Source organism: Heptranchias perlo, chromosome 15 (genome assembly GCF_035084215.1).
Source record: "Heptranchias perlo isolate sHepPer1 chromosome 15, sHepPer1.hap1, whole genome shotgun sequence".
Lineage (NCBI taxonomy): Eukaryota > Metazoa > Chordata > Chondrichthyes > Hexanchiformes > Hexanchidae > Heptranchias > Heptranchias perlo.
Genome location: NC_090339.1, coordinates 53,133,275 through 53,156,621, shown reverse-complemented (window position 1 = coordinate 53,156,621; position 23,347 = coordinate 53,133,275). Strand labels below are relative to the sequence as shown.

At 41.7% G+C, this 23,347-nt stretch overlaps 1 protein-coding gene across 3 annotated transcripts in view; it reads right to left on the bottom strand.

Moving 5' to 3' along the window:
- Positions 1 to 1,787: 1,787 nt before the first annotated feature.
- ar (androgen receptor) overlaps positions 1,788 to 23,347 on the bottom strand; it is a 284,701-nt gene continuing 263,141 nt past the window's right edge. For 2 of the 3 annotated variants that reach the window (XM_067997226.1, XM_067997227.1), the window contains 3 exons: positions 22,848 to 22,978; positions 11,331 to 11,488; positions 1,788 to 9,848 (listed from right to left, as the gene is read on the bottom strand). In XM_067997226.1, the coding sequence (XP_067853327.1) occupies positions 9,693 to 9,848; positions 11,331 to 11,488; positions 22,848 to 22,978 (445 nt within the window). In that variant the 3' untranslated portion in view covers positions 1,788 to 9,692. Of the gene's footprint in view, positions 9,849 to 11,330; positions 11,489 to 22,847; positions 22,979 to 23,347 lie in introns of those variants that run through there. The other variant, XM_067997228.1, reaches the window with a different exon arrangement.

The window sequence follows — 23,347 nt, the reverse complement described above, 5'->3', positions numbered from 1 at the left end:
TCTTATTGTGCACGTCCATCACTTAGCATTCAATCAGATTAATTCTGAAATACTACTTGCCATCACTAATAGTTATTATGTTTAGATTGCAAATATTTTTTAAAATATGGACTTTGCTGCAGGAGTTCCTCAGGGCAGTGTCCTAGGCCCAACCATCTCCAGCTGCTTCACCAATGGACCTCCCCTCCATCATAAGGTCAGAAAAGGGGATGTTCGCTGATCATCGCAAAGTGTTCAGTTCCATTCGCAACCCTCAGATAACGAAGCAGTCCGTGCCCGCATGCAGGAAGACCTGGACAACATCCAGGATTGGGCTGATAAGTGGCAAGTAACATTCGCGCCAGACAAATGTCAGGCAATGACCATCTCCAACAAGAGAGAGTCTAACGACCTCCCCTTGACATTCAACGGCATTACCATTGCCGAATCCCCCACCATCAACATCCTGGGGGTCACCACTGACCAGAAACTTAACTGGACCAGCCACATAAATACTGTAGCTACAAGAGGAGGTCAGGGGCTGAGTATTCTGCGGCGAGTGATTCACCTCCTGACTCCCCAAAGCCTTTCCACCATCTACAAGGCACAGGTCAGAAGTGTGATGGAATAGTCTCCACTTGCCTGGATGATTGCAGCTCCAACAACACTCAAGAAGCTCGACACATCCAGGACAAAGCAGCCCGCTTGATTGGCACCCCATCCACTACCCTAAACATTCACTCCCATCATCACCGGCGCACTGTGGCTGCAGTGTGTACCATCCACAGGATGCACTGCAGCACCTCCCAAACCCACGACCTCTACCGCCTAGAAGGACAAGGGCAGCAGGCACATGGGAACACCACCACCTGCACGTTCCCCTCCAAGTCACACACCACCTCGACTTGGAAATATATCCCCGTTCCTTCATCGTTGCTGGGTCAAAATCCTGGAACTCCCTTCCGAACAGCACTGTGGGAGAACCTTCACCACACGGACTGCAGCGGTTCAAGAATGCGGCTCGCCACCACCTTCTCAAGGGCATTAGGGATGGGCAATAAATGCTGGCCTTGCCAGCGATGCCCACATCCCATGAACGAATAAAAAAATCACCAATCATGCTCATGGAATAAGGAAAGCATATCTCACTGTAAACAAATGTTCTTTCATTTCACTTTTCATGAATTAACAAAACATTTGACAATGTAATCAATGGTATGATATTGTGTTGTCATGGGTAGTCTAATTTGAGGGCTATGATATATAATTTATCTCTAAAATTTAACTTGTAAAATTGTTTTTCAATGGAATAGATTCTATTATGTAGGTTTTGTGTAATGTCAATAAGTATATTCTTACACGATAAACAGTAAATTACAATTCATAGCCATGAAATTATTTTTGAAAAGTCAAATAAAAGCATTTCTTGCATCAGATCTTAGAAATTGCAAAAAGAATAAAAATGGGCAAGTCATTACAAAGACTGAGTAATGTTAATGAAAGTTGTTGTGTAACCTGTTTGCTTAGATTGGACTTTTGTTTCTGCATAAACCTCAGAAACAGATACTGTAGCTTCAATAACAAGAATATTAAAAGGGATGTTGTAACATTTTGATGTACTAATCTATCTTGGAAGTCTAAAAGCCAGAGTAATTGTGCTGTCTGTCTCTGAAATGAGAGAATAGTAGACTTAATTGTGATAAGTGACAGATCAATGTAAAAGGTTAAAAATAATTGTGCCTTTTTGTACCAGAACAAATAAAGATAAATGAGCAAAGCTGCACTCTGCACTGGACATACAAAAATAATTAAAGATTAAATGCAAAATTTTAATGCTTACATAACACCCAAATCAATAACTTTTCACATGGTTTCACATTTTTAATGTTGCTTTACACCTTTCTTTAATGATTATTATATTGTCCAAAAAACAGAAAGATATTGGGGTATATTTTGCTCTTTTAGTACGTAACTTTTCATGTGTGTTTTTCTAAATTTTAACAGCTACTAATATGGCAGTCAACTATGACTGAAATTTTAAAGCATAAATTTACTAGCAATATCAGTCAATTATGATGCACCTGCAATAATGTTGGTTTCACAGTTCTCGATTATCAAAATTGCATATTGACTGGAATAAATCCATAAAATATTGTTGATAGCTATCAAATGAGCAGGAGAAAGTACAACAGAATCATTCTAACAGCTTACCTAATTCAGAATTCTAGATTTACAGACAACAATGTGAATAGTGATCTAAATGAAACTATCTTTTTGGTTCTGCAGGACAGTCATTCACTACAGTGAAGACAATAGGGATAATGGATGGAAAATCCTGTAGGGTCCACTGACCTCTGCTAGTGGGGTGTGAATTCTTAAAATTCTAATGAGTGTGGCCATACATCACAGACGAGATGAACTCTTGAGTTTCAAACGAACAGGACAGGCAGGATATGTACTTAAAAAATTGCAAATTGAAAAAAGATTACTGTCAAGTGAAAACTATAATCTAACATCAGCAAAGGACAGATACATATAGATGTGAAATTGAGTAGATGTTACTGACTCAGAAATTAATTCCAAAGTGCTATTTCACCCTGCCTTAAGCCATACAACTCTTTTATAGGGTAATGTGGCAGACGATAGGAGACTGAGGATTGCAACAGGTAGTTGCAGCTCCTGGGGGAGAAAGCATTAACTGTTTATGAGACACCACTTGCTACATTAGTTTGATGAATTTGTAGATAAGTGTCAATGGATGTGCAGACCAAATAGTACTATATTCAGCTCCATGTGTTCCATCAATTTCTTCATACAGAATGATTGTGCACAAGTGCTTAATGGTTCATTTAATGACAAAATATCTAAATGGATATGCATTCTTTTATGCTAATAGCATCTCCCTCTGGTCTCTTTATGATTTAGCATCCAGCAGCACAGAAACACTTTCTACAGCACCACCTGTGAACATTCACAATTGCGCCAAGCACCATGTTAGATTGAAGCACTTTACAGAATGTAGATAGCGCTGTCTGTGGAAACCCTTTGTAAAACACAGGGCACTAGTGATGAAGGGGCAGAAGAGGAAGGGAATGTTGAGAGACAGGCAAATACAAAGCAGCCGACTGGCTGGCTGCCTGACCCTCTTTATTTCAGGCTACAGGCCTTATGAGGTTTGCTTTTGCACATAGAATTCAGGAACACCGTGCAGTATCAAGCAGTCACTTGCCTCTATACAACTGATGCCCACGGTAGTGGAATGTATTGTAGGTGGGGTGCCTCAACAACACACGTAAGCAATGATGAGGGATGGAGTCAAAGTAGTCATAAATGCCCACTGTTCTACACTCTGGTAGCAGTGCTTCTTAGGAATCTCATGCAGCTGGCCAGTTGCTTGAGTGGACACCCACCACCTCTAATCTCTCAGCTAGGGGCGCATTTAGGATTTTGGCATTGTGAAGTTACACAAAGGAGTGCACAGCTGAAAAGTGAGAAATGCAGCAGAAAAAGATACTGAACTCTTGAGCATATATACAGAATACACCACTTGAACCGGAACACCATGTACACTCAGCCAACAGGGTCACTGAAAGACATTAAATTATTATTTTGAATATATGTTGCAGTCTATCATTTTTTATTATGCATGAAAGTTACTTGTTCAAAAGTAAACTATGGATATTGTTCTTATTAGAAACTAAGATGGAAAACCAACTGTTATTGTAAATCTATCCTGTTGAAAGTAATAATGTCCAATTACAGAGGTCAATGGGAGAAAGAAGAGGCAATAAGAATCTTGTGTGTGTCTGCAGTGCCTGCTCTTCCATGGCTGCTCCTAGTTCATGTCCACTGTGAGGTCTCTGTCAATGGGAATATTATACAACACGCAATTACAATTTTTCCGACCTTAAGAGCCTGCTGTAAAACTTCCTGCCCCTTCCATAAGCAGTCAGCACCCCAAATGCTTGCTCGATGAGTCACTAATGTGCATATGTATTTCCATAGTTTGTATTTGATCTTTGCTGGTGAATTGGAGTTATGCAGAAGTGTCATAAATCATGGTTGCACCAAGTAACCTACATCTCAGCGAACTAGCCCTCAATCCTTCCCTCTTCTTCAAAGACCTATGCAATAGTTAATTTTCTCAGTATCGTGTACTTCTCAGGAAGTGTATATTAACATGCATTATTTTCTGATGGGAACCATTTATCCTTTGATAGTAATAGCCTACTAATTTACTTCCTAGTAAAGTGAACTATGTCATTCTTAGTAAGTACATGAACTTAGTAAGTACCATGAACTTAGTAAGTACCATTGCCTACATTATGTAGGCAATGGTGTCCTGTACCTTGGAAAAACCACAAAAGTTGAAAAACTCTCGCTCCCTCTGCAGGTGTTGGTCTCTGCCAATGTGTATGCAGTGAGCATGTAGTAAAAAAAGGCTTTAGTTACCCACTTAATGCAGTAATAGACCGCAATAATGATTGACTCCTGCATTTCCCCCACGGGTGTCAGGAAGGACCATGTGGCATTAAACTTGAGGGCAGTGATGTAAATGTTTGACCGTGCCTGCAGGCCTTTGAGAATTAGATGGCACACCTCAGTCATAACATCCCTGCTAAGCCTAAGCTTCCTCATGCACTGCTTGGTTTGGTAGATGATGTGCCTCCTATGCATTGTGTGCTACTAGGCCACCCTGTCCTGCAACTGCCAGTAAACTATGATATAGCCATTGTATTGGGCTGAAAAATTCACTTATAGAAATACTGTGCTGATACATTCAAACTTGCCCTTCCTTTGTGTGATTGAGTCCCATTCTCAATGGGAGTTCAAAACGCAATTTTCTCTTACATCCCCTTGAGGAAAACTGCACGTATTTCTTAACATAGGTCATTTACACCATCTTAATAAGCTTTTATTTTGCTACTCACCTCACACCCATTTTAGGCTATCAAAAATAGGACTGGTGATACTAATGGAAAAAAAGTCTGTCACTTATTTCCTCACAAGTTTAGTCATATCTGCTTTTTTGTTAACATCAACACTCAGAGCAAAATATACCCCATTGTGACAACCCTAATGATACAGCAGCACCATTTTTTCATTGCAGCAGTTTGCCCTGTCCAAATGCAGGCAGCCAGGTGGTCTCCACCTGACTGTATCATTTGCTTAACAAATCTTTGACTAATAAATATAATAGCAAGAATAAAGGCAGAGCATAGCATCAGTGTTACAGCAACATTTTCTAACACAATGCATGAAATTACTGTGTTGCAAAAGCTATGTAATGCATACATACTGTTCCACAATAATAGAATATACAGAAGTATGCATATTCATTTTATTAACAAATGCTCAAGAATACAAAAAAGAATCAAAATAGGCTGACAAAAATTGTCACTTATAAGGTGCTTATTCTTACAAAATATTTCTATCCTCAGACCATTAAAGGGACAGACCCTATATATTGACAGTCCTTAAAACTGAAAATGGGGTGACATATACATTCATTCAATATATGATATTGGTCAGGTAGGGGTTTGTACCCTCAAAATGTAGGGAGTGTCACACTAAACAGCCACTTGAGATTGGCCAGATTTGGCTGAAAAAAGGGGCAAAATATTATTCTGGTTTCATTCAAGGACTATGAAACATATACGAGAGGACTCTGATAAATGTACAAGTATTCCTCTTTGTAGGCCTTTTAAGCCATACTGTACAAAGTTGGCCATTTTAAAACAAAAGCAAAAACCTGCAGATGCTGGAAATATGAAACAAAAACATAAAATGCTGGAAACACTCAGCAGCTCAGGCAGCATCTGGGGAGAAGACAGAACTGTTAACATTGGTGTAAAACTTTCTTCAAAACATTTTTTAGTTTTTTTTAAGAAGGGTCTGCACCCAAAACTTTAACTGATCTGTTCTCCCCACAGTTGCTACCTAACCTGTTGACTATTTCCAACATTTTCTGTTTTTAGCTATTTCAAAAAGCAGATGCTAATTCATCCACAAACATTCTAGTCACCGCACATGCAGGAAAACACCTAGGCTGGAATGTGCTACAAGGTAGTAATATATCAAGCTGAAATGACATTATAAACCATGGAGTTTATTATTGTACACTCAATGTGTATTATTGCCTTGCAATACACTTTAACCTGTGTTATTCTTTGCATTATGCATAGGTGGTGTTGGTGGAAGTATCTCCGAAATCTTTTGTAGGCAAGTTTTTTTCCTTGCTGCTGCTGCATGTCAAAGTGGACAGTGATGAATGGCAAATTTCTGCTTCAAATTGTGATTTGATCAAAAGTAATTCATTACCATGTGACCTGCCCAGCAGCGGTAGGAGGATTAATTTCACTGCATGCTACAGGAAAGTAACATACCCTGTTTACATAATGCAGTGCAACTTATCCTTTATAAAGTAACCACCATAATAGAAATACTTGCATGCTGATACCATCATAGCTATAATTATAAAAGAATTAGAATACTGTCCTGATTTATACATCTGTAGGTTTTATAATCAGTGACTGATAATGTGAAACATGGGATAAAAATGTATAATATGGGGGGGGGAGGGGGGGTGGAATCTGAACATGACGTACAAAATCAACCCAGAAAGACAGGCTCCTAGTTACAGTATTCTAGTTAGAAGTAAGTTAAGAACCTTGTTTAATGAGTGCCTGATAGCATTATAACACATTAAAATATCCTATTTTCCTCTGTGTGTTGGTTTTAACAAATTTGTAAAGGCACTTGCAAATTTATCTACAAATCTGTGACAGCTAAGGCAAAGGGAAATATTGATAGGTATTTGTCAGCACTTGGGAGTGAATCTTCCAAAAAAGAAAAACAAACATTAATAAATTTCAAAATTGGAATACAAGTATGCGCATATCAACAGGCACCTTCTTAATAAGGATAGCTGTTTAAGGGGAGCATCATGGCAGACAACTGTTTATTTCCTATACATCGTGTGCTGTCTGCTTAATAGGAATGATTGGATAAAAGAAACATTTTGCTTGCCATAGTGGTGTTTCCATTAAGAGACGTCTATTGTAATCATCATATCAACATATTACCATTATAACAAAGATTCATACATTTACAAAATATAACTTATACGAACTGATCTTCACCCCATTTTTGAAATATTAGAGCACCTTCCAATTTTGAGCATTTTGAAAGTTTTTTTCTTGTGACATTCCAGATGAAGTTTTCAACAAATTTTGAAAACACTTTCACAGCTTGAAAAGGCCAATGAAAAAAGGGATATTTCAAATCTATTACAGGGATTCATTATATTTCATTCTTCCTGATGCACAGCATAAACTGTCGTGAATTATAGCTGAGGCTGGAAGGATTGTAGTGTCATGAGTCAAAAAATTTAGATGTGGTAATATAACTTGAGTATACATTAAATATTTATTTATAAAACTTGGACAATAAACACTGGTCCATCCTATAGCTCTCAAAATTTACAACTTTTTTCCTGGGAGAACTAAGGCTGTACTCAGTTTAATTGTTTGGGGAAAGAAACGGGAAAAAAATGTTTTTAGGGCTTTATTTGCTCCCACTGCTTGCAATCTCCCAGGTTACTGGAAGTCATGGATTCAGTGATCAAGTGCTCAAGGAGCTAACTCAAGACATTTAAGATGTATTGCAACCCAACACAACAAAAAATCAAGTCTGCTCTGGTGACAGACCAACCTCATTCCTGTAAACCCCAAAAAAACCAACAACTAAGTCATTTAAAATAGTAAGTAAGTCCTTTTAATTTGCTTAAAAATATTAACAAGTGCATTCCTCTTTCCTCCCTCCCCCCAAAAAATACAATTTTTTGTTAAAGAATTTGCTTATAGAATTGTACACCTAGCTTTAGCCTGTCATTTGGCTGCACTGAACACAAGAAATTTTAATTCAGAAAGGAGTCCAAACAAGGTATGCAGTACATTGGTGCTGTTCACAGATGATGTAAAAAAAGGTTTTAACTTTTTGAGGCTTACGGTAACATTTTTTACACCAGACATTTAGTTCTGAAAATACTGCAAATGGAGAAATGCGTTGTCTCTATACTTTTACTCTATTCTACTGAAGTTTGGAAATTTACACCATTTTCTTTTTCACAGACACTAAATGATTAATAACATGCTCATATCTCAAAATAAAAAAGGACTGTTACAATTCTATTCTTGAAAATTTTTACTGGCATAGATGTCTTTCTTTATCAGATGCAAGATGCTTTCGCTATGTGGCCTATATTCATACTTCATTTTTGTAGAAGAGCAACAAGAATTTCAATGGTTTGCAGAAAGCCAAATATGGTGCAAATATGATGGTACCATACGGATGCACATATTTATGACATTTTCAGAAGTGTTTTTGTATTATGCCGTTTGTGTTTTTGTTATGCCGTTTCACAGGTTTAACAAAGGGATAAGGACAAAAATGGCAAAAAAATTACTAATCAAAATTAAAAAGGCAGCCAGGAAGATTGCATACCAAAGAAAATTTCTTTCCATTTTTAATCATAAAAGTAGTGTGTACCTTTTATTGCCTGGTGGAGGTTGCCTGCATTGTTTAAAGGCAAAATGTCTAAATCACTAATATTGTTTCTGACTAAATATGTACAGAATAAAACAAATTTTGGTGATATGGGGGAACAGCTATAACTCTTTTAATATTGAAATATGCAGTTGGTATTGTGCTACACTGCATGGATTATTTAAATGTAAGGGTATTACAGAAACCTCATTTATGTAAACGAAAAAGCTTTGGTAGATATAAAATTTGGAATACCGCTACTTGTTATATTGACCAGGCACAAGTTTAAACCCATCAACAGAACAAGTCAACCAGATGCTAAATTCTGCACCAAAACAGCATAGTATAACCAGAACTTGTACTACTTGTGAATTCCTCAAAAAATAAAACATATGAAATACTTGGGGTTCAAATTCTGTCATTTTATGTGTTTTGAATGTATACTTTTAAACATTAGAAAGAAAGAATTCTAGTAAATAATTGCATGTAAAAAAAGCTATCAATAAATCAATATAATGTACTTTTTTGTAGATTTAAAAAAAATACATTTATGAATTTTGGAACCACCCCCACAATCCTACCATAACACCATACTGTTTTTCTGGCATTCAGGAAAGGAAATATTATAGTGCAAATTTTTTAAAAATTGCAATTTACATCAGATTTTGCTCTTTAACAGAAATGTTTTGATAAATGTAATGAAACATGATGAGAGGCAATATCGATCACCAGGCAAAACTAATATCTGATTTGTTTTAAGGATATAAAATGAAAACAGGTCACTAGGTAGTTTCAAAATAATAAAAAATGTAGGTAGCTTTAAGTAAAAATCAGAAAAGGAAACCACTCTGAAGGACCAATGAAGAGGTGAATGCAGCTGATTTTCACTAAATGTAACCAAGGTATTAACCAGTAATCTGTGTGGTCCAACATAACAACTAGTCAATAAGATTACAACCAGCCTACCTCAGTTTGGTTGTATAACATGACCAACTCTGTAACTGGGTGGTCAACCGACCACTGGAAATAAAGGTAGATTTTGCACAATTATTTTCATTTCTTAATCAGAACAGATGTAGCATTGGCTGAACTGATGAATTTGAAAACAAGATAAACTCTAGGTAGTATAGAGTTACAGGCAGTATAACATATGTAAGCAATGAACGTCACTGTTCATGAAAAAGAAGCAGTTTGGCCATACCAGCTAGGATCTTTGGTACCTGGGCAGAGATTATCTCTGCCATCATTTCAGGGAACTGGATGCTCAGAGATTGGGACTGAACAAATAGATCGAATGTAAACTGATGGAGTTTCCTCACTGTCTGTTAAAAAAAAATAAAAAATATAAATTGGTAAATGAATTAAGTATTATTCACAGAACAATGCTTAATTTAAAATAAAATTGCTGGACTATAACTTGGTGTTGTAAAATTGTTTACAATTGTCAACCCCAGTCCATCACCGGCATCTCCACATCAGAAACAAAGTAAACAGAGTTGAAGATCGCTCATGTAATTCCATTTGCTACTGATGACTTTTAAGTTATGTTCTTTTTTTTATACTTCCCTTCTTCCAAATCTTCTTGTGCCTTGTACCACCAGGGTGGAAAACCAATAGGGATGAGAGGATTGCTGCTGCCAGATCAACGAGTAAGACTCACCAGCTATTCTTCTTGTATATTCTATTTTTCTTTAGTTGTTTATACGTTAAAAAGGATACTTAGGAGTGCTTTCAGATGATATCATAAACACACCATCTAACCTTAAAATTGGATTAATCTCCTGAAATCACTGCCATGTATCCAATTTTATACATATATATGTATTTACATGCACACTCACATAGAGATACAGTTAGTGGTAATTTTATTCAATTTATGCTGTATTATAGGTTTCACAGCAGACATCAAAAGCCCAGAAGATTCATGTACTTCTATGCTAAAGGAGATCAATGTAGCATTTCATAAATAGCATGTATTTTAAAAAAATTAAAGGTAACTTTTGTTTTACGGTCAAATTTCATTGGAAGTGATTGCAATTTCAATGTGGAATCGGCTATCAGCTGGTGAAAATATTTAACTTTCACTGCCTGATCTTTATTCAGCTGGTTATGTTGCTGTACTTCAAGTGGACCACTTTCCCCATTGTCTCAGCCACGTCCTTTCTCATAAGATTTCTGAATTAATCAGAGAAACTGCCTGCAAAAATGTATCTAATATACGTATCTCCAAAATACAACTCTCACTGCTTCCAAGAAAATACTGAGCTTGGTACTACATGTGGTGATGTTACCTACACAACATATTTTTTGAATTTTTCAGAGTTGAGAAGAAACGGCTCTCAAAGAAAAAGCATTTCAGTGGCATCACTGGAATTAATCTACAATCCACGTCAAAGTTTGTATTTAAAGTAAATATTTATATCTAACTTCTTACTGTTTTAAATTTTAATTACTTATCTACGTGTGGTTTAAGTAGAACACAGACTGAGCCACAAGATTCATTTTATATCACGTAAGTAACCCTGATCATAATTCACTTGTGAATTATAAGGTCAACCCACTCATGATGGAAATCATATCCCATGATTTTTCATCAGTAATTTGTGTTTTTTTTGTTTATTTTTATATGTAGCTAAACATAGCTTAGAAAACAAATCATAATAGTAATTGCAACCTTTAAAAAAGAACAGTGCTAATGCCAGCACAGGCAAATTTGCACAGCTACCAGATCATTCAGCAACATATGCTATGCATTAATTTTGTCTGATTTAAACAATCTATTCCTAAACAGAATCACAACTTACTATTTGCAGTGAGTCCAGGAGCTTGGTTAGTTGATAAAAACGCTGTGGATTGTGTGCAGCATCCTTCCCCTGAAAGGAAATCACTCTGTCCAGTTCCTGAATGTAGTTCATACGCAACTCATCAAAGTATTTCTGGTTTTTCAGACCTTCGACTGGAACTGGCAATGAGACAGTGAAGTTTGGTTTACAAAGTCTCACAGACATGACATTTTAGCAGTATTTATCTACGTTATCTTATTTCAAATGTATCAGACAAGTGCCCAGCATATCATACTTCAGATTTTGAAGAAAATACATCCAAGTGGATAATGGTAATTGCAACCTTTAAAATTACAAACAAAACCAGTAAAATGTATTAGGTAAGATGGCGACCATATTCAACCTATTTTAATGAGTCTGCAACCTGTAATAATCACAGCACCTCCAATGGCCACCATATATTTTGACCTAATGGCTACCAAACACTATATCAACATGATTATAACTCCCCAACATAAGTACGATCCATAACAAATTAACCTGGCAGCTATTCAATGTATATTTAGTCACCTTATTGGAAACTCTAGATTTTCACATCTATTTAAACTAATCAAAACAAAATAGAACATTGCATGATTGGAGTGTATTGAAACTATGTGTAAATATTCTGGAAAAGGCGTTCTGAAGTGAGAGTACAGTACAAGACATCTGCTCATGTACTGTGTGCAGCTGTTTCCATTGTAACTTCCAATTTTGCCCTAATCATTCCGATTCAGTATGCTGTAGGTCACTGTGGTTGTAGTATGCGATTTATCACTCGTTGATGTATGTAGATAAAACTGCGATCAGCTTATTAGTTTGTGCACTCGTTATCGTTCTGTATGGACTGCCAGTTATCATTTCATTTTTGCTTCTAAGGGGAAATTCCGCACTTGCAGCAAGAAAGCCATGCCCGCATGGTGCGTGGGTGAATTCTCCAACCCACACTTCCTGTGAGCACAGCTTGTCACAGGGAGGGGGAATCACGGAATCGATTTTCAAATTCCATATACCATATGCCTGAGTGCAGTATGACAAAAAAAATGTGAGCTCTCAAAGGCAGTCCACTCAACGTAATGATGTTGATTATTCATAATATTCCAATTACTTTAAATCACTTGTTTGTACTTTGCATCTTTTTAGATCTGAGATTGCCTTAAAAAGCAACCTTGGTAGGTTGTAAATGCAATAGTGAGCAAGATGCACCAAAAGTCTTAATCAGAGTTATCCCACATAACCTACAAATAAAATACAATGATAAAAGAAATATTCTGAAATTCAAGTCAATAAAACCTTTGAATTAAATTCCTATTTTGCCTGAGGTGATGAGAAGGGTTTTAAAGATTCACAGCATTTCTCACCAAAGGAAGAGTCTTGAAAATGTACGGCCATATTGTGCTCTGCCTGGGAGGTAACCTGGCAAACTGGGTTGTCCACCCTTTACAGAACCCAACGGGTTCCGTAAAGGGAGGACGATCTGCTCCGCCAAGTTACTGCCTATGTGGGGGGGGGGGGGGGCGGGGGGAGTTGAAAATTACCCTCATTACGTTTCCTGCAGTATGATGGATATGTGAAAAAGACAGTAAAAGCAATTAATGCATTTGATTAACTCCATCAATAAAAACGAGAGCTGGATAAATATCTAGTTAATATGTGATAGAAAGGCTGAAATAATATTTGCCCTGTATATAGCCACTTATCTTTAAGTGTGCGCATACCTTTCATTTTGAGCTGCTTGCTAGGTTTTGCACATTCCTTTTTAGGCTAGCTGAACATGAGGCCAAATCTGTGCTGGGAGCTTATGCTGATTATTCTGGGCACAGTCATCTCAGTGTACTGTAGGTCAGCTTGGGCCAGCCAGTCAGTCATTCCCAGCACATATTTTGCTGGTCTCTCAAAATTGGCGTTTGAGTGTGGGGGTGAAAATGGTGGAAGTGGTAATCAGAAATGAGTATTTATTTTCTGCTGGTCAGTTATCAGTTAAAAAAAAGACAGGTAAGTTGAATTTTGAAAGCAAACAAAGCATCTTTGAAGGAAAGAGGGAAGTAGGAAAACAGGTTAAGAATGAGTGGGCCTCTTCTCTGTGACAGCTGTAATCTTACGATGAGATTTGAAAATAGGTCATATTATGGTCTTGGCTATATCGATATATATCCATCTATGTATATATCTAATAACATTAGTTGATCTCCCACATGTTGCACATGATGAATGGGAGAATATGAGACATGATGTTATTGGGGGGGCGGCGAGAATTCCTGACGGGAAACCCAGAAATATGGGTTTCCCGGACATCCATACGATTTTGACGTAAGGGCATCTTTTTTTTTGACGGTTTCCCACCTGACAGGCCAGCCTGATTGACAGGCTGGTCTCAGTTGGACGGGAGAAGAGGAAGAGGACGTGAAAAGGTAAGTGTTAGATGGGGATGGGAGGGTGGTCAGTTATCAGGGGGCTCAGTCATCCGGGGGCGGGGGGGTCGGGGGAGCTCAGTCATTGGGGGGGATGTCGGAGCTCGTGAGGGGGAGGTTGCAGATCGTATGGGGGGGGGGGGGGGGGGTTAAAAAAAAAAATCGCTGCAGGTAGGCGTGTTGGACCTGGGGGAAGCAATCCTGCTCCTCCAGGCCCACAAGCTGTGCTTTAAAGGCACTTACCTGCAGTTTCAGGCCTTCTCACCTCTTCTCACGTGGCATGAAGGAGAAGGCCCAGGAATCTCGGCCCCCAGGGGTTAAAAGCAAAAAATCTGTTAAAATGGAGGCCAGCAGCCTCCTTGAAAGCTTTTAATGACCGACCCGCCTCTGTTAAAACCAGAAGTCAGCGGGTTTTAGATTTTAAAAACCCACCCATTTTTCCCATTTAAAATCATGCCCATGGTCACTCTCTTACATGTCTCTGATGTCTTTGTGATGCTGTTTCACTGTTTCTCCTCTTCTGCTTTCATCACTCTCGTTCCCATCTCTTTCCCTAACTCTTTTTGTTTCTCTCTCTGCCCTCTTCTGCTTTTTCTTCTTTTAGGGTGAGAGGTAGTTTGTGGGTGGTGGGGAAAGGCTAAAGGCTGCATTTAGGGTAAATGTTGCAGGGAAAATATGGCCCTCTGTAGCTTTCTTATCATTTCCAACCCCATCACTCATGTTTTCTCCCAGCCCCACACACTCATTACGTCCCCTGCCTCTCCTCTTCCTACAACCCCTCAATCCCATCACTAACCCTACCTTTTCCATTTTGAAATACCTGTCCAATCCCTGAATCTTTCACTCCCCCTCTTTCCACTGTCACTCACTTCACCCTTACCCTCCATCTACTCCCTTTCCCAATCGCTCCTCCTATTAAGGGCAGTGAAAGGCCAGAGGCCCTCTCGCCCTGAACCTGATTCCCATCTTCCTTCCTCTCCTATCTAATTCCCTCAAAGCAGCTTTATTTGCTTTCAAATTTCAACTTAATTGTATTGTTAAAGAAATCAAATTAGATTAAGAAAATAAAAGCAAAACAGTGCAAATGTTGGAAATCTGAAATAAAAACGGAAAATGCTGGAAATACTCAGCAAGTCAGGCAGCATCTGTGGAGAAAGAAACAAAGATAACGGGGTCAATTTTCGGATGGCCGAGCGGGTGCGTTGGGGGCGGGGCCTACTAAAATGGCGGAATCCCGGAGTGGGTGCAATTAAAGCCGGTGGGATGCTGCTTTAAATAGTTACTTAGATAGTTGAGGTACTTGACAGACCTCATTGAGTGGAGATTTTGGCAGGGGTGCAATTTTGAAGGATCCTCAGCGTGTTTCCCGTGCTGTGGGAAACACTCCCTGTTGGAGTAGATGTGTTTCAGCCAGCACCCAATGGGAGATGCAAAGGATTATTTGACAGATCGGGGGAAAACCTCATTTATTGCAGCAGGACACTCTGTTACTTCAGACAAAGTTATGGCTGCAACACCTTTGTCTTTCCAGTCAAAATTCTTAACTTATACCCTAAACTCTGCTATGCAAACGCATTTACCTACTTTGCGGACCCCCTGAAACTCACACCGTCAGGATGGGAGACGCCACAACTGCATTCATCACTTCATCCGAGGACGAGCAACATCACCAGCCTCGCCAGGCACGCCGTCCACCTCCACCACGTGGAGCTCCACAACAGTGCTGTGCCACAGGCACCTGCACAACAGCACGGAGGGCAACAACAGAGAGAGCGACGTCACAGGAGGCACTACCCTCGCCACAGGGTCAACAGGCCAAGGCTCAGCTTCTTGGACCTCTCTGAGGAGCAGTGCATACGGAGGCTCCTTCATGCCGAGCTGCTCCTGGCTGGCCCGAGCTCATCTTCTTACCTGTCACTGTCAAAGTCACCAATGCCCTCAACTTCTTCGTCTCCAGATCATTCCAGGGTGCCACCGGGGACATCGCCGGGGTCGCTCAGTCGTCTGCACACAAGTGCATAAGGCAGGTCACCGATGGCTTGTTTCGCAGGGCCTCACATTATGTCAACTTCCCCATGGGTGACCTCAGCCAGACGGAGAGGGCAGTGGGATTCCACGCTGTACCTGGCTTCCCATGAGTGCAGGGTGTAATCGATTGCACCCATATAGCAATACGAGCACCTCCACACGAGCCAGGACTGTTCATCAACAAGAAGGGCTATCACTCCATCAACACTCAGCTCATCTGTGCCAGATACCTTGGCAGCTGCCACGATTCCTTCATCCTCCGGGAGTCCAACATCCTGCCCCTCTTCCACGTACTGAACACCCGCAAAGGCAGGCTCCCCATCACCGAGCAACAGCATCGATATAACGACAGCCACATTGCTACTAGATCTACAATTGAGCATGCTATAGGCTGTTCAAGATGCGCTTCAGGTGCCTTGATCATTCTGAGGGAGCACTTCAATACGCACCAGACAGAGTGGGATGCATTAGTCGTCTGTTGTGCCCTGCACAACAAGGCACAACAGAGAGGGGTGCCGCTGGAGGAGGCCCCATCCACATCTGCCACCCATATTGAGGAGGAGGAGGAAGCGGAGGAGCAACCCATGGGCAGAACAACGGCTCATCTGGCTGCTCGTGAGGCCAGGGAGTCACTGATATGTGAACGGTTCTCCTAACATCAGACACTGTGAAGAGTCCAGTCCTCACCACCTAGAGCAGCGGCCACACCAGCTCCCACATCCCCCGGCCCCCTGCTCAAAATAGACGAGCAACTACACATATACTGTAGGGTGACCTAATGGGTGGCCTCAAGTGTGGGGGTTCATGGTGAACCTCATGAAAGGGACTTATTACACAAGCCAGTCAAGAATGGCCAAGACGTGGCAGTAGTGGTGACAATACTAATATTTAATGTGCCATTAACAAAAATCAAATATAAATAAATAACAAGACAAACCATCGAACACCCTTGTGAATCCCCTTTATGCTCACAAAACCTTTGCTGTACGCTTATGAGTACTTCTATGTGGTGCTTCCCTTATGGCTGCAGCAGAGGTAGTGGCAGGTTGCTCTTGTTCATGCCCTGACCGATTAGATGCTTTGGGCAGATGCCCTCTGTGTTTTGGTGCCCGTGAGGGCCCCTCCAAAGACTGCTCCACCTGCATCTGTACAGGGGCAGACTCGGCCACCTGGAAAGGAGGCAGCATTGCGGGTACTGGTTGAGAGGGGGGCAATGGGTGAGACGTGGGGGCGCTTTGAGTGGCATCCCCACTTCCATGTCCCCTTTCGCCATCTTCCCTCCCCATGGCCAGGCCCACACCACTCCTACCACTCCGCTGGCCGACAGTTTGGAGGACATGTGTGAAGCTTTGTAAGACCAGTGCCTATTTAAGGCGGCAGAAAGTTGCTCACCGAGTCCGAAGGGCCGTTGTCAGGAATCATTGGTGAGCCGTGCTTGAAGCTCCATGGAGGCTAGCCTTCCCTCCATCGCAGACATACCCGCATTTACCCGTGACACTATCTCAGAGATGCCCTCACGTCCCTGTGACAGTATCTCAGAGATCCCCTCCTGTACCTGTGCCACCATTCCACTCATGCAGGAGTTGGACTCCCACATCCTCTGCGCGATTGTGAAGAGTGTGCGTGGCACTTGTTCCAGCACCTCTCAAATGTGCTGCTGCCCCTCGATCATTCTCCTTTTCATGGATGGCCCCCAGAGTTCAGCATCTGTGTCCAGCTGAGCAGAGCCTGGAGAAGATTGCTCCCACTGACGCGGACTCTCCACAGCTGCCCCTGCCACCAGTGTCTGCTCGTGTTCACATGTGTGTGGTGACTCACCATGTGCGACCCCAACCAAGTGAGGATGGGGACCCACTGAGGTGTGTGTATCTGCGCTGGTGGATGGCTCGCTCAGATGTGATGGTCCCCCCTCAGAGGCCGGCTGGTCCTCTGAAGAATCGCCCTCCGCCATTGCGGCGGTCGCTGAAGGCCGTGTAAGAGAACAGAAGGCAATATTAAGCATGATGACAGATGTTGAGGTGATGAAGATGGCAAGGCACATTAACATCATTTGCTATTGTGAGTGCTGAATGTTAAAGTTCTGTCACCAGCCGTTTGTCGGGTGGCAGTCTCTGCGTCCTCGACGGACAGGCACTTGAGGGTGCGGCTTAGTCCGAGAGCCTCCTGCTCCGCGTCAGATGTTGCAGCCCCCCCTCCGGTCTTCGCCCTCTCCCGTGCATTCTGGGCTCTCTTCTTCTATAAGGGGAGAAAGTAGAGAGGCGTGAGTGAGGGATGGTGATGTGGCTAACTGCTGAATGCAATGGTCTGGGTGAGGCTGACCGTGAAAGAGATGCATCAGAAGGTGAGTATGAGACAGAGCCATGACATTGTATGAGGATTGGATTGAGTGGTAGTGGTGGGATGAGTATTGGGGAGGTGAGTAAGTGCAGATAAGTTGAGGATGAGGTTTGAGTGGGTGTGGGGAGTGATGTGATAGAGTAGTGTTGGCAGTACAAAAGGACTTGTGGGGTGGGTGCGGTGATGTGGAAGATGCAGTGTAGGAGAATGAGTAATCGTACTCACTTTGGCTGACCTAGTTAGGTCATTGAAGCGCTTCCTGCACTGTATCCATGTGCGGGAAATGTTGCTGCTGCTGGTGACCTCCTCTGCCACCTCGAGCCAGGCCTTCTTGGTGGCAGAGGCAGGCCACTTCCTCCCGTCCGCCAGGTAGTAAATATCCCCCTTCCTCCTCACCCCATCCAGTAGGACCTGGAGTGAGGCATCGGTAAATCTGGGAGCAGCCTATCCCCTGGTCTGCTCCAATCTATACTTTTGGTTCTTTGCTGCAGGAGCAGCATTGGAGGACTGCCCCTTTAAATAGGGCTCCTCCAGCTGACAGCCTGTGATGCGGGTCTGCGCAGGTTGACGACGGGAAACCTGGAAGCCACAGTAAGTGGCTTCAATTTACCCGCGATCGTGTGGGGAACGGACCGATTTCACTGGGCGGGTTACCCACGCGCCCAGTCGCCCCCTCCCCCCCCCCCACACTGCCATCCCGCCTCCCTGGTAATATCGGGGCCAACGTTTCAGGTCGATGACCCTTCGTCAGAACTGGGATTGAGAAAACACACTAGCCTAGAAATTCAATCGCACCAAGAACACAGGACTGTTGCAGTTGTCTCAGGCAGCACGTAATATTGGTGCTGCTTCTCATTATCATGACTAAGACGTACGGCCAACGCTACCCACACTATTCATTGTCTGCATGCCTGTTTGGAGGGCCAGATATCGGGTGTCTCTGACGCCACTTAAAGGCAGCCAGTATCTCTTAAAGGGGAGGTGTATTTTGGCAGCAAACAACAGAGAAAGCTTGTCAGAGAAATGGCTGCAGCAAGCATTGAGAGGGCATCAAGGTTTTCTGGTATTACTTTGGAGGCCCTGGTACTGGCAGTGGACAGGAGGTGTGCGATACTCTTCCCCCCAGGGGGCAGAAAGCTCTCTTGGCAACTCCACCAGCAGTGGGAAGAAGTCACTGAGGAGGTCAATACCAAGAGCTTGGCTGCAATGCCGAAAGAAGTTCAATAGCCTCACCAGAGTTGCCAAGGTAACAATACTGCTCTCTTACTCTCTAATCACACCTCCACCACCTCCAGCCTCACTAGGTGTCAGTTATTGTTCAGTGGTAGCACTACTGTCTCTGAGTCAGGAGGTTGTGCGTTCAAGTCCCATTCCAGAAACTTGAGCACAAAATCTAGGCTGACACCCCAGTGCAGTGCTAGTGACGCTGCACTGTCGGAGGTGCCGTCTTTCAGATGAGGTACTAAACCAAGGCCCCGTCTGCCCTCCCAGATGGACTATTGTCAAAGAAGAGCAGGGGAATTCTCCCCGGTGTCCTCGCCAATATTTATCCCTCAACCAACATTACTAAAACACCAATGGGGAAATCGCAAAATCCTTTTGTTTGTGGGACCTTGCTGTGAGCAAATTGGCGTTTCCTACAATCCAACTATGACGACACTTCAAAAAATACTCAATTGGCTGTAAAGCGCTTTGGTACATTCTGAGATCATGAAAGGCGCTATATAAATGCAAGTCTTTTTTCCTCACAATACTCCACTCCCTCCCTTCCCTTCACTCTCCTATAATCACTGCACCACATTTGACTATACCTTCTCCTCAGATTCACACTCACCACTATTGCAACCCTCACCACCACACCTCACATCTTAAACACTGGATACCAGCTATTCGACCATGTAGGTATATGCTCTAAAAACCTCACAAGGCAGGTCACTAACACACTCCTTTCTTGCAGGAGAAGGTCGCCCACAACTCCAGACAGCACGCTGCCAGCGGAGAAGGCCGAGCCAACCTGCGCATCAGCTCCCCCTTGGAGGAAGTGTGCTGAACATCACGGGCAAGGGGAGTCATGGCCATGGTGACTGGCAACGCTTGAGGAGATGTGCTGCAGTGTTTCTTCATACCGTATCCTCTTTCTCCATTATTACTTTTCAGACCACACACACTGCGTGAAAAACTGCAGATACTTTCACCAGCCACTTCTTCCTCTGTGTTCTCCCTTTACACTAAAAGCTAACCCTTGTCCTTCTCTTTCATTTCAGGTGTTGAAAATGTGGGCACCACTCTCCCAGTGGAGCAAGGAGGCCATTTATCTTAGCCTATTAAATCCTTCAGCTATGTGGTGGTATTCTGTCGACCAAGATAATTCAAGATGAACAGTGATTCTACTTAACTCCTAGAATGAAATTTACTACAATTAGGCTAATTGTCATTCCTGGGTCAATAACCTCTGCAGAGACAAAGCATCCAGAATGTACGGCCGGCTTCTGAGAATTGCTGAAAGGGTAAACATTAATTTTGAATCCCAAATTGCAATGAGCATCGATTTTCGACTTCGTTCATTGGGTGGGCGGTTGGCGGAGCGAGCCCATCACTCGCTTGATGAACTTCACTGAAGACCCGAACCATTTTCATAGTTGGGCCTCATTAAAATAGTATTGGTGCGCTGCCTGCGTGTTTGGAGTGCTGATAGGGGGACAGAGTTCAGTGGCTCCTCCATAGAGCAGAGCTGGCATTTTTCTTTAAAGTGATGGGCCAGGTGATCACAGGGGGCGGCTTGGAGGACCCAGAAGTGGAAGGGAAGATTTTTGTGGGGCCAGGAGGAGCATTCATTAAAGTCATTTATCTGGAGCATTTTCCAAATACTTCCAGTGGTCACTTTAAGGACAAGTGGTTTGACCGCTTTACGTTGAATTCCAGTGGGCAGGGCTTGTGCAGCATGTGTGCCATGTAATGTGGCATTAAAATTGCATTGGGGTCCTAAGTACGTCATAGGGCCCCGATTTGCATAAATTAATGATGCTACTGCTTGTTTTAGGAGGAATCGCTGATTGCCTTTTTCCCAGCCAGTTCCAAAATCACAGCAGACCAGACATCGGTGGGAATGGGATGGTAAGTACTGCACTGTGATTTCAGTTTCGCAACTGCCCTATTCCTGCTGAAAAATGGGGCAGTACCGAGATCAAAATTAGCCCCATGCAGCCTTAACTCAGTCCACACTAAAAAAAAACTCATCATTTGAAATGGGGCAGATTCTCTGAAATTATTCAAGAAGGAGTTATATAGTCTGATGAGGACTATAGATTTCTATTGAAGAATCTTCCTTCATTTCTACTTGTCTGTCATCAACTGTTGTTAATCTAATAATCTGAGTTATACGATATAAAGAAGCAACAAGAATAGCTGAGGTGCACAATAGAAATGTTGAAGGGCCACTGCTGGATCAAAGAATGTCTTTTACTCTGCATCTAACTTGTGTTGTTATACCTGAGGAGGGAGCAATGCCAAAAGTGGAAAAGTACCCCATTTTACAACTGCGATGTCACCTCACCTTGACAGACACACAAATAAAAAGAAACAAAAGTCCTCCTCAAGATTGAATTATTTAAATTACTTTGAGTCCATCTTATTCAAATCCAATGCTTCAAAGTGTCAAAAGTACTTAAAAAAAATAACAGAAAGAAAGGCACTTATTTTATGATGATTTCTTCTGATCCAGGGCCAAGAATTTACAAGCCGCTTCCAATCTGCAAACTTTCCTCAATAACCACAATTAACCTCTGAATATTGTTGTATCCTGTGGTTAGACTTTATGGCCTTAAAGGGACAGGCTAGATTGAACTCAACTGCACATTAGTAGCAGAATAACACAATCTGCATTACAAGGTATAACGCTCCTATTGTTAAAAACTGTATATCTTCTGACTTACCAGAAGTAATGCTAGAGCAGTTCTGCTAATTAAAAATAAAAACATATTGTTCCTTCTAAATTAGAAATCAGAATTGTACATGAAACAAATAGGAAACTAGTCTATTAAGGGAACTACAAAAATTCTTATAATTTTGGATAATATATATCATTTGGGGCTCACAATGTGTGGTGCACTTGGCATACTCCCACTGTAACTCAAGAGGGAATGTGCTACAAGGACTAGAAACTAGGCCAGAACCTGGATAAGTTGGGCCCCAGCCTTATTTTGGGTTTCCGCAGGCCTTATAAGGTACGGAGCCTCTGGTCATCCCTGCCAAGGTCAATGGCAGAGGAGGGGGCGGATCCGGAGACTCCCTATTCGGCCCTTATAAGTCAAAACTTGTACTTCTTTGTTCTATTGCTTTCAAAAGTTTTTTCATCCTTTGCATTCCTCTCTCTTCCTCCTCTTTTGACCTCCACCCAAAAAAAAATGTTGTGCCTGCCCCATTCTTGTGGTACTCTCTGACAAGGAAGGTTGTGCAGTCTGGACTGCTTTCACACATGTCTTAAAGGATGGCTGTAGCGTGATACTGGTTGGAGCCTTGATACAGGTCTCCAACCTGCTCTGTTGGGTACGCATGAAAATGGAAAAAAAATAACTTGAAGATAAATTCATAGCTCACAGTAAGAAACAAAATTAAGCTAATGTTGGGGAGTAAATTTTCACCTTTAGCCTTACCAACAATTACAATTAGGGTACAGCTGGTTTTTTTTTGCAACTTGCCATGAAGTGCAGTAGCCCGTACTTACTGATGCTAAAGAGTAGCAACACTTTCATGCAAAGGAACTCATCCTGAGAGAGCTGAAGCCATTGAAACTCCTGGGACAATCGCTGCATTTCCACACAGAGATTATACATATTTGATTTTTGCATTCGTTGCCTGTAAATGCAGAAAAAATATGAACAGCTGGTGGCAAAGACAACAGTATACAGTTTTACAATTTCAATGCTTCCTCTGTTGTTAGTACAAAAAAAATGTAACAAGCAACAATTTTTTTGTTATTTAAAATGTGCTCTGATACCAACTGTTAACTAACATTAAAATTGATAATTTAGGTACTTGGTCTAGCAATTTTTACAAGATGTTTTAAGTCTGGAAAAACGTTGGGTTACCTACTTTGCAGGGTACTCATCTATTTTGAAATGAAAGCATTTTCCACACTCCACCAGGAGTAAGTTCAGGGCACCAATGGGGAATCGCAAAATCCTTTTAAGACATTTTTGACATAAGGGTGTTGCTTATGTCCTC